Source organism: Eleutherodactylus coqui, chromosome 1 (assembly GCF_035609145.1).
Source record: "Eleutherodactylus coqui strain aEleCoq1 chromosome 1, aEleCoq1.hap1, whole genome shotgun sequence".
Classification (NCBI taxonomy): Eukaryota; Metazoa; Chordata; class Amphibia; order Anura; family Eleutherodactylidae; genus Eleutherodactylus; species Eleutherodactylus coqui.
The window spans coordinates 365,014,000-365,031,312 of record NC_089837.1 but is presented as its reverse complement, the minus strand read 5'-3'; the positions used below and the strand labels follow the sequence as shown (position 1 = coordinate 365,031,312).

At 44.5% G+C, this 17,313-nt stretch overlaps 1 protein-coding gene across 2 annotated transcripts in view; it reads left to right on the top strand.

The window, feature by feature from the left end:
* The window catches only part of DMD (dystrophin), a 2,524,637-nt gene that overhangs the window by 2,358,873 nt on the left and 148,451 nt on the right, over positions 1-17,313 (top strand). Inside the window, exons 1-2 of one of the 2 annotated variants that reach the window (XM_066577963.1) lie at positions 92-209; positions 16,422-16,483. In XM_066577963.1, the coding sequence (XP_066434060.1) occupies positions 190-209; positions 16,422-16,483 (82 nt within the window). In that variant the 5' untranslated portion in view covers positions 92-189. Of the gene's footprint in view, positions 1-91; positions 210-16,421; positions 16,484-17,313 lie in introns of those variants that run through there. The other variant, XM_066577956.1, reaches the window with a different exon arrangement.

Here is a 17,313-nt window from a genome sequence, read left to right as displayed (position 1 = left end):
TCCTTCTGAGCCGGACAAGGAAGGGTTAACGGGAGCCCCGCCCTGTCTAGCCTGCGGCGTCCCTCCTCCCGCTCCTCCCCCAGCTCCTTAGCCCGGTGTAGTGCTAGTATCACCGCAGTGCTATCTCCCCGCTCCCGGTCAGTGTGAGCCGGAACTTCTCGTCCGTCCTGCGCCCGCACCTCTCCCGCCATGAGGGAGCTGCTCAAGGGGTAAGTGCGGGAAGTTTGGCGGGTGGCATGTGCGGGCGAGGAGGAGAGCTGTGCCCATCAACAGATGAGCCGCCGTGCCTGGCTGCGGGCAGCGCTGCTCGCTCCACACCCCTATGCCTATACCGGGCTGCCGCTACCTGCAGCACATTGCAAAGTCAGCCCTCCTGCACCTGCCCCACTCGGCTCTGCTGCATCTGCACATCTTCTTGCAGTGTCCTTGTAGGCTCAGCAGGTGACTGAACACCTTTTGTTCTGTAGGGTCCCTCCTGCCTCCCCCCTTCTCCACTCCATTCTGCAAAGGTCAACTTTCTGCCTGATTTCTTGTGGCAGCGCACCGTGGCATTTTGAGTAGCGTCCTTTTATTCCCCCTCATCTATTGGTGTCGCGCTGTAACGTTCCGTCACGGAGGCAGAAGGGCGAACGCAGAAAAAAAAAGAAAAAGTCCCAACTTTTTAGGCTGGAAGTTAGAAGAGGTGACAGCGTCCCTCATAGCGCTTTAACGGAAGGGGCTGCTGCCAGGGCATTGGGTCAAAGAGACCGTCATGTCATACGGATATTGTTCTGTAGCCGTACGTTACATTGTGACTACTTCTCCATCGCCGCCGGTCTGTTGGGGACAACCTGACAAGAAGCAGCGGTCATCAATATCCTACTGTGTTTTTGTTTTTTTTTTGTCCTTTTTTTTGATACTTTTTACTGTTTTATGTAAATAGTTACCCAAGCCGTGTGTCATTACCTGGAATTCTGCGTCAAACACAAATATGTTTATTATCTTTTATGAATCCATTGCGAATATGTTCCTTTATTATCCTAATGACATCAGTTGTGCTGATGTAGCAGAGCTGAATGTGGTTGAAGCTTTCCTAGTGCATCCTCTATACGGTCTTGTGTACAGCGCTGCAGAAGGTGTAGGCGCTATATTGATGATTTACCAAGATGTCCTTCTTTTTGTAGACTGACAATCAGAATAACTGATATGTGGATTAACTTTGGAACTAAGAGGACATTGGGATATATTGGGCTGGAGAGTGGGGGTCTGCTATAGATACTTGGTGGAGGTCTGACATAGTGTATAGGCTACCTGCGCAGACAGGGGTTTGTGCTGCAGAGGGTCTTCAAGTAACATGGAGATGGTAAACAATGTTGCAAACTTGTCTTAAAGTCTCCTTCCTTCTCAGCGTTGACCTTTGCGCTGCACCATGGTTGCTTTTACACAATGCTTCCCCCATCTCAATATATTTACTTAAGCCCCTTTTATTGGTTTTCTGCATTCACAGAGCCATCATGCATTAAAACTAAAGTTCTGCTAAGATGAGCCTGATCCCTGGATTTAGGGCGAATGATTGCATGTGTGTATTCCAGATATGTATATGCAAGCCGGCAGAAATCCTCTAGAGTCCAGGATATTCTTCTCAGCCATCCATCTCCACAGTACCTGCCTCTCCCCCATTAACTGTACTTGTTCACCATTTGTCACTATGGTGATCGGGCTGTCATAAAATATGGTAATTTATTTTGAAGCCTCTTCTTTTTTTTTTTTTCTTCCTTTTCCAGTGCAAATTCAACAATATCATTTTTTTTTTTTTTCCTGCCATGCAAATAGAGGAGATAGAAATATACAGATGGGTGCCAGGTTGTTTGATTATTCAGGCAGCGGAAAACACACGAGATTGAGGTCTAAAAACTAGGTCAGCTTTGTGGGACAGTAAAGTCTTTGGATTTTCTTTCTGGTATGGGGAAATTTTGCTTTGTATGTAGTGAAGTTTAACATTCCTGGAGGCGACAGGCAGAGATCCTTTGTATATACCATAGTAAGGGGATGGAGTTGTATAGGTAGGAATAGCATGGGTGCTGCATACAGGCAGAGAAATCTTCTATATATCATAGTAAGGGGATGGAATAGCAGGAGTGCTGTGTACAAGCAGAGATCTCTTCTATATACCATAAAATGGGGATGGAATAGTGGAGTTGTAATGGGTAGGAATAGCATGGGTGCTGTGTACAGGCAGAGATCTCTTCTATATACCGTAGTAAGGGGTGCAATAGCATGGATGTGGCGTACGGGCAGAGATCTCTTCTATCTACTGTAGTAAGGAAATGGAATAGCAGAATAGCATGAGTGCTGTGTACAGGCAGAGATCTCTTCACTATTCCATCCCCTTATTATGGTATATGGGAGTTGTATAGGAATAGCATGGGTGCTGTGTACAGGCAGAGCTGTGTGCTATATTTCATAGTAAGGGGTTGCAATAGCATGGGTGCTGTGTGCAAGCAGAGATCCCTTCTATATATGATAGTAAGGGGATGGAATAGTGGAGTTGTATAGGTATGGAGGTATAGGAATAGCATGAGTGCTGCAGACAAGCAGAGATCTCTTCTATCTACCATTGGAAGAGGATGGTATAGGATAAGCATGAGTGCTGTGTACAACCAGAGTTCTTCTATATACCATAGTAAGGAGATGGAATAGTGTAGTTGTATAGGAATAGCATGGGTGCTGTGTACAAGCAGTGCTTTTTATCATAGTAAGGGGATGGAATAGTGCAGTTGTATAGGTGGGCATGTATAGGGATAGCATGGATGCTGTGTACAAGCAGTGCTTTTTATCATAGTAAGGGGATGGAATAGTGCAGTTGTATAGGAATTGCATGGGTGCTGCGTACAGGCAGAGATCTCTTCTATATATGATAGTGATGGAATCGCATAGGGTACTGTGTACAGACAGTTGGGGTGTCTGCTTAATATACCTGTAAGGTGTTGGTTTCCGTTCTCCGATTCAGATACCCTATTTTCCGTAATATAGCAAGACTGTATGAGGACACATGCAGAAGTAGTGTAGAACATATATCCTTTATAGTGAGCCTCGCCTATATGGGTTTACAATCTGTACTCAATTCATGGGGTTTACACTGTCTTCCAGAAACCTACATTAATGTTACTTTCACACTTCCTTACTTATTCGCCTGTCACTTCTAAAACTACTAGTTAAACTACATTTGCTACGTTCAAATTCTTCCTATTAATAATTGTGGAGTTAAAAAATCCCCAAAGTTTTCCAAGTGGTTAGAAACCTGTTGGAGGTAGACGGAGTACCTGCAGTGAATTTATTCCCCAACCCCCACCACTATTTCTCATTTACTCCCCGCGGTGCTTCCGCCAACTGTCCGCCTTGTTCTGTTGCCCCTTCTGTATGCTGGCGTTGCCATAGGGTCCTGTTTTGTCCTTTTGACTATCTCTCTTTATGTTATTGTATTACTAAAAGTTAACCACCGTGATTTCCTAAGATCCCTGCTGATCTGTCCTGAATAGTGGATAATCCTGATTAACTTCATTATTTAGGTGTGAAATGGATGATAATCCTTATTTTGTTGTCGCTATGCCAATTATGACCTGTAGGCTGGATTATAGAGTCTCCACATCTTCAGGTATGCTTTGTATCTACGGGGCATGTTCATGGGATTAGCTTGCTTTGTGCTGTGTTAGCACCTTGGTCATTTCTCATCCTGTGCTAATAAATTCCCTTACTTGGTGGCTGGGAGGAATGTATAGCCCTTCTGAGAAATACATTGGTCGTTTGTTTTCCGGTTCCCATGGGGTCATTGTATCTGGTGAACTGTTGGAAGATACAACATCTACTTCTGAATGGCTTTTGAGCCTGTCAATATTAATGGTCCTCTAACATGGCATCTGTAATAATGCAATTATTTAGTAAAACTCGCAGAACAATGTGCGCCAACTGGTTAATGTGATTTCTCCGTAGGTTTGAAGGCATGTTCACAGAAGTGGCAGTAATAGCGTGGCGGATGACAGACCATGTGGTATTGACAATGCGGTAGTGGAGTGGCGATGTACCACACCGTTACCACTGCCAGCGGCCATACTTGCCAGTGTACTGATACAAAAATATACAAGAGCAGGTACAAACGCCACTTCCCAACAGAATGCGGGCAGATTGCTATATGGAGGAGCATTGCGCAAGATACTGATGGACAACTACTCACGTTTAACACATATTGTAGATGGGGGGGGGGGGGTTGCTTAGTATTATACTTGCACATGGCTAAGACTTACAAAGGGTGCTAAGTCATACTGTTATATGTAGTGGACCATACAGACGTACACCACATACGATTCAGCCCGGTGGGTCGCCCTCCATATAGCAATTTGCCTTTCTGCATTCTGTTGGGAAGTAGTGTATACCTGTCCCTGTATTTTGTATCAGTAGATTAGTAAGTTTGGCTTCTAGAAGTAACTTTTTTTTTTTTGTTTTAGTTGCTTTGTCCTTTTTCAGTGATCCCACAGGGGTGACTGTGGTTGACCTCAAAGCCTTCTTCATAGGTCAAAGACGCAGTGAGTTGTTGGTGGAGGTCCACACATCAGCAAGGTGATGTTCACCAGTCATTTCTTTTGTTACGTAAGAAAAATACTATTGTTTTCGACTGTACAAAGCTGCTGTCATGTGAATCGGGGCAAAACACCTCCAGGTTTTGTGAGGAATTTGGCCTTAATCTTTTTGTATCTTCTCACTGTCTACTTTTCTCTAGCGTGACAATTTTTTGACCATGAAAGCCAAGACTTTCTTAAGATGCAGAATGTGATACGTGTTCAGTGTTTCATCTGAGACCAGCGCCTATGGCAAGTTAAATCTCCCAAGTTTAAAGGACTGTAAAATGTACCCTTGATTTAGAAGGGCTGAAAGTGCGCACGCTGTCAAAATACATTTTTTGATCTTATTGTTTGTGGATCCCATCTCCACCGATTTCACACTCCTATCTCAACCTGCTGCTGTCTGGTTTTTTTATTTTTATTTTTTCTTCCCTATCTCCCTTTTCTCCTCTGCCTTGTAATGTGCCAGTTAGTGTATTATATCTGTAGAAGCAAGTCAACATACTCCTATCGGGCTTCAAGAAAGGGGTTGCAGATATTTTAATCCATTTAGGCACATCACTTTAATAAATGACTAAGAAAAGACATAATCCACCACAGTGTGATCTCCAGATCAAACCTTTTTTTTCCCCTGCTTCATCCAACTCGCTATGACTACCTTCTTCTTATCAATTCCCAATTAAGGATTGTCAGTATTACAAGGTGGAGCGCAGCTGCCCGCTATATGCTGAGCTGGCATTTCATGCCACAGGTTTAATGCACCCAGCTCTTGCCTCAGTCTTAGAGCTTCCCACCTTCCATTCCCAAAGCTAACAATTAAATGGCCTTTGAAAATGGCAGAGCGGCTTAGGAAAGGAACTCTCACTGGAGTCTAACCTTTTCTTAAGCTGCAAGATTGTGTTTGGAATTAATGATAACTTTCTCAGCTCAAAGTGTGCAGGGGAAGCAGCAGCAGCGGCAGTACTTTTCAGAGCACAAGTGAAATAGCTGCAGCCTTCTTGTGTTGTGCATATAAAGTACCCGAGCAAATCTGCCCTCTGTGTTATCAGCCACTAGACTCTCTTGGAAAAACCCGATTTCATTGCAGTGCCAGGCAGCAGCCGCATCCCTCTTTGGAGGACGTGTAATTGTTTTCGGTGTGACATAAGTTTGTCAGTCTCAGTTCAGTCCACGCAGAATAATTCTCGACACTTTAAATTCTTCACTTGTCAATTAGCACAGCAGGAGCTTTGCCAGGGGACGTACTCTGGAATTTGCTATGTTAGACATTGGATTTCCATCTGGCTATTAAGTCAGCTTCTTTAATTGTGGAAAGGTTATTGTCATGTCTCTCGCTAACATTAGATGTTGTTTTCCCATTGGATGGAGAAGTTACATAGTAGCTAAAGTCTGAAATACACTATTTGGCACACAGCTCCAGGGCATTTCTAAGGGCAGCCATGTTTTATACAAACGGTGGCGCTTCTACATCATTTAGTCACTAGGATACTCGCTGATCTCTGTGAAGATTTTGATTTGACTATATAGGTAAAGCAGTATATGGCAGAACACTACAGAGCCTATGAGACTTAGAAGAATTGGCAAGTCAGGGCTGAACGCAACTGCAAGAGCCACAGAGACAGTGCACCGAAAGATTGCTACTGGTGGTTGACGTTTTTAGTGTATGTAACATTTTATTAACTGGCTACTAAGAGAATCCTATAAGCAGCTGCACTGGTCAATCTTGGTTCCTCGACAATATTTATTATGGTAGACGTGTCGGATTACATAAATATCGGAACAGGTAAACATGAGGTAATAGAAATGTTGAGGGCAGCCGTCCTATGAGAACTGTTTCTGCCAATCCACTTTGTTACTTTCTTCAAAGTTGGCCAAACATGAGGAAAATGGTGCAGCGTCTCCAATATACTAAGGAAGGGAGAGCCAGTAAAACTGCTCCAGCAGTAGTGCAAGTCCTCTCCAGTTACCATATTCATTCCTGGATGACTGGCCATTGTAATTTGAATACAAGGGGTACCCAAAAGAAACACGTTGGCAGGGCATAACTTGTGTAGGCTGCGTGAAAGTCTGCGGAACTCTCCTGAGGTGGCATGGGAAGGTTGCGTTCAACTTCAGTTGTGTGTCTTTTTGTTTTTTGTTTTTTTTGTCGTCTTCAACAAGTTGTTCAATTTTTTTATCTACTTTGATGGCTGATGCATGTGAACAATGTGCAGCTGTGGAATTGTTTCCTCTTCCACTGCACAAGTGAGATCAGGTGAATACAGAGATTGACAAGAGCGTCATGCCGTGTTTTTTAATTAAAAAGAAATTGACACTCGGCGCTGGGCAGGTGGGCTGTCATGATGGAAGATCCAGTCACCTGTTTGCTCACAGTGCTGCGTGTTGGCGCAGGCTCACGTGAGTGCCATTTCATTGCATAATTACTCATTGCATAATTACTCATACAATGTACGTGCGCATAATATTTGGTCACTGAAGTCAATGGAAGCACATTGATTTTCATTGACCCACTTGCACTAGCATTTTTTGGTGTATAATACGTGCGTAAACAAAAACGTGGCATGCTCTATTTTACCACATAGAACATGCAATAGGGCCCTATTTTCTATGGGCGTGTAATAAACACTGTAAATACGTAATTGCGTATGTGTGACATTTACATGCACCGTCACTAAGCAAAAGCGGGAAATTAAAAAAAACAAGCACGTCAAACAGCGTCTGTAAGATGCGCTGTCATGCACAGTACAAAATCGCTGCCGTATGCAATGATGTGCCAGCGCTCACAGCGGTAAAACAGATTTATACACGCAGCGTTTTACGCATACGCTTGTGTGCGCTGGTTCTTAAGCCGTTTTTGATGAAAAACTGCTTGCCTCACCTTCCGTCTTCACCCAACCTCGTTCCATGTGGCTATTTGCTCATTTCTGAGGAGTGCTATAAGCAGTGGAAACGGAGACAATATTTCACAGTCGCACATTGTTCGTATGAATCGGCCATCACAAAATGGGCAAAAAATAAAACAATATCACTGGAGCCGAATGTAACCTTCCCTAAGAACGTTGGCTGGCATACCGCCTCAGAAGGGTTCTGCAGCCATTCACCTAGCAACAGAACCCCGTACTAATATTTCCACCCACTAGAAGAAGACTCCAGCTGCCTTTTTGGTACCCCTTTGTATATTGTAACTTCAGACTATGATTCTATGAAAGAAAAGAAGTTATCTCTTTTGAAGCCCCAAAATGTGGACTGAGACCAAACTAATATCAGGAACTGGAGGCTATAAATCCCTTTCTATGAGGACCGGAGCTTCTTCAGGGTCTGTACAGGACAATGTTACAGAAAACTAGAACAGAGCTGGCCACATGTCCGATGTCCACAGGAGCAGCTCATCCTGGCACAGGGAAAGAGCAGTGCAGAACATGTAGTACTAAACTGGACTGTAGAAAGGCGCTACTAGGTGGTCAATCACGGCATGCACTTCAGTAATACAGGGGTTTTACTATAGTAGCTGTTTACCATCCTGACTATGAAGAACTGAGATGGCAGTACCCCTCCAAGCCCCGCCTATGGCAGAGTATAATGGGCTAAAGGTAAAAGTATAATATACTAGAATACTCCGTTTTGATGCTTTTTTTTTTTTTCCCCGTCAAAGCCAGAAGTGGATCCAACAGGAAGTAGTCTTTCCTTTATATTTCTTATATGTTTTGAATCCACTTTTGTCTTTGGTTCAAAAAACTGCCACAAGAACTTGGGTGTGAAACCACCTTAAAGTAGCAATGGCCCTTTGCACTTTGAGCCATATAGAAATATAATGGAAGAACTTCTACTTCCTGTGGGATCCAAGGGCTTTGACTGAAAAAAAAAATGCATCAAAACTATTGTATAGTATTCCAGTATATTCTACTTTTACCATTAGCCTATCAAGCTCTGCCATAGGTGGGGCTCCAGGGGGTCGAGATGGTAAACTGCTGCTATAGTTACAGTCCACCCCGCCTAGGGAGTTGCAAAAGTAGCGTAGCATGCTATGTTTTGTAGCTCCCATTCACTTTAATAAGGGCTATGCAGACAGCACTGCACTGAAGTGCTTGGCTGGGTTTTCCCATCTAAGCCATGAAAAGCCCAACCCTTTAAAGAGGTTGTACCAAAATCTAAAATATTCAGAGGATGTGCAACTTCATTCATGTGAGGGCTGTCGGAGCCCCCATTCTTGGGATCGTTGGGAGTTCCAGTAGTTGTACTCCAACCGATCATTCCTGTGGATAAGAGGATAACTTTGTACCAAAATATAGCTTCTTTTGTAGGCATCTATCCATGGAGGCTGCATGTTGTGTGGAAGCTGATGGGCACTGAATGTGCATTCAAGAGGCTAAATGGTAGCGGTTGGGGCTAGTTACATGTGTCTAAAACATCTGAAAGCTTCCAGCTGTGGGATGAGCTCCTCTCCTGAGCCGGCTCCGTACACCCCACGTCAGCCAAGGGCATACATGGAAACTCATCGGGAAGGGGTTCATTTCTCACAATGTTTGACTGGCAGACCGGTATGGGTACAGAATAGAAAAATCTGATGTAAAACCTGTATTTAACGCCGATTTCTTTGTAGATCTCAACGCTGTACTGTGAAATCGGTCACGAAAATCCGCTGCAGAAATTTATATTCTGCGGCTTCAAAAATCCACACTGCCGGTCAGTTTCCATCAAGTACAATTATGCAGCAGGGGGATGAGGATTGTTAAAATCCCTTCCATGTGGCCGGCACTGTAATCCTTTGTGGATTTTCAGTGCAGCATTTCCGGTATGTGTGGACAGAACATCAAGGTATTTTCACACGGGGCGGATTTGTCCAAGGTTTTCCATGTGGACTGTCTGTACAGAAAATCTGCAGCATTTACAGTAGCAGCATTGTGGAAGAGCTATTCAAAACCCGCCTAAATTCCATATGGAAATTGATATGTTGCGGATTGTAATTCCCACCGCATGTCTGTCAGCTGCAGGGGACTGGGGTGCGAATTCCACCTCTTCAAATGAGGGAGTAAATTCTGCACCAAATTCCACTGCGGCCGCTTTGCAGAGCATTCCTGTCCATGTGGACATGCCCTTAGGGAGCGCTATAAATGCTTTATGACTAGCTTTACTGAAAGTCAAGGATCCCTGCCACTAGCAAGGGCCTGCGGTAGAGGATTTCTGACCAATCTGCATTATGGCCCATGGGTTGGGAGTTCCTACAGCAGTTATCTAATGGCTAGTTCTCACCGGTGTTGGCCTCAGTTAATTATTTCTTTCTGTTCTGTTTTTATTTAGTTTTTTTTTTCATTAAGGCCATTGAAATCAATGGGCAAAACAGAAAAGTTTAAGTTTTTTATTTTTTTTTTCTCTGCTCTACAAATGGAACAGAGAGACTGAACTGCTTAATGGGGATACCGCCAGTGAGCACAGGCCCTATCATGGTGCTTATGATTACAGTGTTCTAGTAATAGTAGTACGCTCTGTAGTGGAGGAGAGCAGAATGCGAACGCTTCTTAAAATGACATTCCTTCCACTTGGTACTCCTGGCCTATCGCCGGCCCTTTACAAGGGCTTTTGAAGTAAATAAAGGGATTTTGAAAAAGATTAAAAGTCAATTGACTACAAAATGTTTTCCCTCTCAGAGTCCTCTAGATGAATACGGTGATAGTTTAACCCTTTGTTGTAGCTGGCTTTTACCCATCTTTACCTTCTTAAAAGGAATGTGAATCATACCGTTCCTGTCAATTTTTGTAGTGAATTAAATTAGATTTGTAGACATCAAAAATGTAATTGATGTCATATAAAATAAGATTTCGGAGGAGCCTCCTTTCCTGTTACTGTAATAGTGTTTTTTATTTGTAGACTAGCAGTTGGTGTAGGATGTGCATTTCATGGGAGAGTTCTGAATACTGGCACACTACATGGGCAGGGCAAGGGTTCCTCCGCCAGTGCACCAGGTGACTGATTCAGGGGCACACGTCTTGTAGAGGGATTTGCTGATGTCTTAAAGAGAAAGTCAGGGTATGCAAAGATATACGCAGTCCTCGGCAGGGTTCTGATCGCCAATTCCCCCACTGATCCTACAAGTAAAGGGGCCATATACTATAGCGATGCTGTCCTTTTTTTTTTTTTTGAAAACCTTTTTTTCCCCTTCCTCCTGGATGGTGGTGCTTCTAGCCACCAATATGCCACTACTTTGTCTGATTGGAATACCCTGTTAAGGTCTAAGTAGAAAAATTTTGGACATTTGATACATTTTGATGTGATTGAAAAAGCTCTACATTTTAGTCCCTATAACTAGTTCTATTAGAGTCAGTTTCGGATAACATTGAAGTGCATTGTGTACAGTTCCCTAATATGCATCGCTTACCCAAATTGCTCTTAACAAGTCAGACTGTTACAGGTAATTGAAGAGAGGTTCAGGACAGAATTTCAATTTTCCGCATAAGCGGGCAACACAAGCTGCGTACTCTTTCTTTATTCTCCGAGTACAAAAGAATAAGGGGGCTGTTGGGTTATATTTTCCCCTTCTGTAAACGAAGGTAAACTGCTACATACAACACAAAATTAATGTAAGGGTAGGCTCACATGTTGGGGTACCTGCACAAGGGTCATACCTGCTGAATGGTGCAGATATGGTTTCTGATTTTTGTAGCGGTTCAAGGGTGTAACTATACAGCATAAATCGGCATGCTGCAAATTCGTTGCAGAAACTTTCTACTGCATGTAAAAGATCTTAGAAATCTCCACATGGATTGTACTGCAGACACTGCAGAATTTTCTTAGCAAAATCTGCTGCGGAAACTTTGCTGCATTTACTCTACATGTGAAGCCACCCTTATGGTTGTGCTGTGCGGTATTAGTGTATCTTGACGCCACCAGAAGTGTAGGTGGTGTCAAGTACTAGGTGCTTGACAGGAGGTGGACGCCCCAGTGCCCCTGATAGGCTCTTAATACTCACCCTCACAGCAGTTCCTGGAACTGAGCAATGCACAGCGGTCTCCTGAAGTGAGTATACAGCGTGTGCTGCTGGGCCCGCTGTGATTGTCGGCAGCAGCGCTGCGCCTCTGGAAGTGTCCCCGGCGGCTGTGGTGGATTACCCCCGGCGTCGGCTTGTTCCTGGGACTCTTCCTGCCAACACTGTAGCCGCTGGCGGTTGCGGCCTCCCGGCAGCAGCGCTGCACGGATAGTGGGCAGCAGCGCTGCACAGGCGAAGGCTTATTACTGTGTGTTCCCAGCGGCGTCTGCGTCTACAGGCCTACCGCAGTGCGCCTCCGGGGAAACTGGCGTCAGTTTCCCCGGCGGCTTCTCCCTGTCACTGTTCCCGCTGTGACTGTCCCCGGCAGCGGCACTGGCCTCCAGGCTGCAGCGCTGCTCAGATTGTGGCCTCCCCTTTGGGGGGCCCCTGTAACTGTCCTCGCCAACTGCCGGTCAGCGCTCCCTGGCACAGCAGCACTGCACACTGCACGGCGACCGCTCTCCTCTTCCTCCACGGTGTCAACGGGGGGCGTCAACCCCCTGTCAAACTCCTTGTATCTTAACTCCACCTCTACTTGTGGTGGCGTCAAGATACACTAATACCGTGCTGTGGTTATGTAGGCACAGTTCTCATAAAAACCATGTGCTTCCTTTCGTTGATGCAGCCAAGAAAATCGCACAAGATCTGTACTTTGAGGTTGGGTTCCCACGGGGCGGATTCCCGACGGAAATCCCGCGGTTTGGCTCTTCCGCTGCAGCCGGCGCTCACATAGAGGGAGAGCGCGGCCACAGCAGAAAGAAAAAAAGAATGGACATGCTGCGGTCGCAAATCCGTGGCTGCGTTTGGCAAAGCCGTGCCGCAGCGGCAGTTTCTGCCGCATTAGCCGCAGCGGATTTGCCGTCCCGTGTGGATGTGATTTCTGAGAAATCTCGTCCACATGGCTGGCTTATCCCGGGATTAGGGGCTGTATGCGGATTTGCCGCAGCGAAATTCCGCACGAAATTTCCGTGGCAAATCCGCTCCGTGTGAACCCAGCCTTAGAGTCTCACAAATATGAACCCCATCCCTTATTTATTTTTTTTATGCTGCATGACACCACGATGCTTTGTAAGAAACAAATCGGAGCATGTTCTATTTGGCTGAGTGATCTCGCATCGCAGACCCACTGACTTCAATGGAGCCGGCGGCAGCAGCCCCGGCCCCATTGAAAGCAGTGGGAGAACTCTGCAATCCTCTGCCGCGGCTGTGACAGCCACAGCGGTGAATTCCCTTCATCCCTAAAGTAATGCGAGGCCGTTTTCCCATAAAAGTGCCTCGCATCTACGGGGCTTTCATATGGATGGCGAGCGCGATATGGGGTGACATTCACGGCCTCATATTGCGCTCGCCCATGTGAGGTTGGCCATAGTGTTAGGGCAGCAGTACATCAATAATTAATTGCTAAGGTCCATGTCAGTAATTATGAGAACCCTATTAATTGACACTATTCCACCGCAGTAGCTAATGTGATGGCAGTGAGCAGATGAGTCCATTACATATAGAGGTTGTACGCTGTATTTGGTATGGCAGAAAGACTGATGGTGGTAATGTATATAAACTGCTTTGTTGGAAGATGTCATGGGACAAGATGATGATGATTATCCGTTCATTTGAGGCAGACTTCCTGTCACTTTATGGATCATCGTTCTCCTTGCTTTCCTAACCTTGACCGCTCCTTTCAGTTTTTTATGTGCATTGTGTATCCGCCTTGATTGCATCCAGCCAACGTGTTCTTTGGCATCCTCTTCTTTGTGACCCATTGTGTGGAGCATCAATGTTTCCAAATAATTGGCTCGTATGAGACATTTTTGCCCTCTAGCGATTTTTGTTTTTTATTTTTTTTATTTTTTTTTTTATTTTTTTATTTTTTGTTCGATGCTTTCTAGGACCATCTTGTTGGTGACCATTGCCAAAATAGGAAGCGGCCATTCCTGAATATATACCTATTCGATAAGCCCTTGACATGCAGGACGTCCTAATTCCCTGACATTGTCCTGTGTGGACTTGCCAAGAGATAACAAGCTGCAAATGACATAGATTCGTGTATTTTAAGTAGAACATGTCTTTCGAACAACATTCAACAAGTGCTGACTTTCTCTACCAAGTTTTTCCATCCCTTAAAAAGTTTCATCTTTAATGTGTCCTTTAAACAAACAACCAACCTGCTGTGGCTCCCGATATATCATGCTTATTGTTGTACGTAGCCACACATTGAGTCATTTTTCAAAGGTAATAACCCTTCTAAAACGTTACCAAACACATCCTAGCTCTTAGTGATAAATGTATATACTTGGGGCTGGAAAATAACCTATCAATATAATTGGCCCATACCGAGAGACAAAATAAACGATTAAGTTGTAATAAAACTTCAGCTTGGCTGCCGTGGAAAGTCAATGTATTATCAAGTGGTGTCATCAAAATCAAACTGATCATTTATGGCAACCATTACTTAATGTCACACATCTCTATGGATTAATGTACAAGGCTCTTGTGAGAGAAATGTCAGCGTATGGCTTATTAGTCTTGCCTTCCTTCTTGGCTAAAAGTAGCCATACACGTTAGAGAGAAGTAGGTTGATGAAAGAACGATTCTTGTGAATGGTAACTAGACGCAGCCGTACATATTTACTAATATTTGCTGTTCTAAGTATTCAAACTGGCCACATGTTCAATGATACTGGCCGATTTTTTGTGTAACAGCCATCTGCACAATATACATTGAAGTACTAGCAACAATCCAAAGAAAATCCTAAATACGCCCAATGTCTTTCCAGACGATGACTATCTGACTAGGTCAGCCTAAATAATAGGTGATTGGTGGGGATCTCACCACTGAGCCCCACACCGATCCTGCGAACGGTAGCCCTGATTTACCTGTCATTCTCACTGTGGGTTTGCTGCACCCCCTGCGATGAGGAGGAGATTGAATGGAACCGCAGTCAGACAAGCGTTGTGCCAATGAGACTATTGGAGATGGCATTCGGCTATTTCCGTCTGCCCCATTGAAATGAATGGCCACTCATACTTGTTCAATCTGAGATCACTGCATGTGAGAGAAGTAATGCTACAGTGATATGGAGACATGGCCCCCTGTTGGGAACAGTGGGGGTCTCTGCAGTGAGCGAGACCCCACTGATCCTATGGATAGTGGTATGAAGTAAATTTTGGTACAAACCTATTAAATTAAAGTGGGGTGTTTCATCTGAAACTCCTCCATCTAATACCCCTTTTACCTGGCAAGATTCTAGTTTACACGAGCACACGGGCGGGTGGCATCGCCTGTTAGTGGTTCACATTCGTGCAGAATGTTTAGACAGGCAGATCATCGCTGAAAATTGTTCACCTTCAGTGCTTGCATTCCTATAAAAAAAAAAAAGGTAAGCGGGGAGCATTTAGACATAACGAGAAGTGAGCTAACTAGCAGATTTTTTTAATGCAGGCTGAAACTGAGCCCCAAACTAAAAGCGAACGAAAATTGCCCGATGGCTCACATTTATACGTTATTATTGCACGCTTTCATTCATTTGAGCGACAATTGTTACGTGTAAATGGGTTTTATAAGTCACTTTTTTATGAAGTTTGTATGCAATCAATGCCCCTGTCTTGTGGATTTATTACAGAAGAGAATGTGGATACAAGTCAGGGGTTTAACTTTCAATGTGATATCAGATAAGTTCTATGGGAGGGCTGTGTGGTGTATAACATGGGGCGTCTCTTTAGAAGGCTGAACCCAGCTGCATGCTGGAGGTTTAGTGGCCACAAATGTGCCGATAGATGAACTCCAGGAGCATCGTCTTGTAACTGGCAAGTAATAGTACACGAGCCGCTCATCTTGGTGCTTGTAACCTCATGGAAGTGTGTAGCTTACAAGACGTTGCTCCTGGGGTTTATCTCTTGCTTGTGGGATGTCCGCTACTCTGAACACACCTCCCTGATGTACAGAACATCATATAGTAACATTAAATGCTGCTTGTTTTCACAACTCCTGAGGATCGTGAGAGGTCTGAAAGCTCGCTATAACATCATGTATTTTTGTTAGCCATTAAAAGGTATCATATCCACAAGATTACTTGGATTCTCTTGGGCCTCATGTGCACAGGCAGGTCTGATGCTGCATGCGGGAGCCCGGAGCAGAATCCAACCCTGCCCACGGCTGACGACCCTGTGTACCTGTGTCTGCAGGCGGCGTCTGCACGGATCTCTATTCTTTCAGGACATCTGTACATTGATGCTTATTTATGTAGAACAGGGTTTCTAAATTGTCATCAATGTGATGCTTGACTCTGGGCATCTCCTACACACCCTGTACATCACATGGAGGCACTAGTATGCTACTCTATTATCCCCTGGAAGCATTCAGTAATACGGCATGCATGTTTTTGCAGAATTTCTTATTATGGAATTGAAGAGATGATTTCCAAAGGGACTTAAATTTAACAAATGCCATTTTCCACAAAATGGGATTTTCTATGGTACGACTGGACATTTTTGAATAAAACCTGATCTTCTACAGTAAATGTTGTGTAGGTATTTGGGTGACTGTAGCTATAACATGTTGCTAATGATACAGTAGGGATCATGAAAAGTAACAACTCCTCAGTTCGGTAATGAATAGAAGTCACTTTGGAAATCGCCTTTTCACTTAAAAGCACAGAGATTTAGCTTTTGCCCATAGTAGGCTGTGGGCACTATTACAGATGACGTGGGTTTGGGGGCCAATATTAAACTGTAACTGTACTTGTATTTAATATCAATGGTTTGGGGCACCTGCAACTGGGTAAAACATTTTTTTTTCTTTTCTTGCAGTCATGATACTCAAACAACCTGCTGGGATCATCCCAAAATGACAGAGCTCTACCAGTCTTTAGGTAAGGAAAATTAACACATAAATCTGTAACTACCATTTTGAGGGCCCTTTTACACATCCTAATCATTGTTCAGATTCTCGCTGGATTGCAGGAATCTGAGCGATGATCTTCACTGTAAATACCGGCAACGACTACACAATGAATGAGAATTCATTCGCTGGTCCGTTTCAGTAGGCATAAACCTCAAACAACGATCAGCCTGTGTAAACGCCCAACACTCATCCTGTGTAGAAGGGTCCTAACTTAAGGTTAACTTTCACTGCCGAACAGCACTACCTGTTTGATGAGGAGCCAGAGGATGTAGTTTTTATGCTCTCCTACTCCCCTGTACCCGCATTGTCCACCGGTAAAGTCCATGTACGGTCTAAAAATCTGACTAGTTTCAGCGTCCCGTAGGGTGACCCTGGACACATGACATATGTTGAGGAGCTGGGAGGGTAAAGTATTGGCTTGTCACAGCGGCACTTACCAGGCTCCCTCCCGGCAGGACACACGTAGCCAAGGGCAGCGCTGAGCCTCTTCCGGACAACCCCCCCCCCCCGGCATGGGGATGCCCAATAAGCAGGGAAGACAGGTGTAGGGGATGTCACACGCCACCGTTCGGTACCACCCGGCATGACCATTGGCGGGGAAAATAAATGAGCCACAGTTTCAGTACCTCAGGTCCCCGGGAACGGTCAGGCCTGGAAATAACTTTACTGTAAACTTCAGTTTATGCCTTGTATTACTTTGGTAATACAAGGCAAAAAATTCAAATACACCTAGTGTAGGTAAGGCAGGATTTGAGGTCAGGGATGAAACTCAGGATGACACCGGTCCTGCAGTCCACG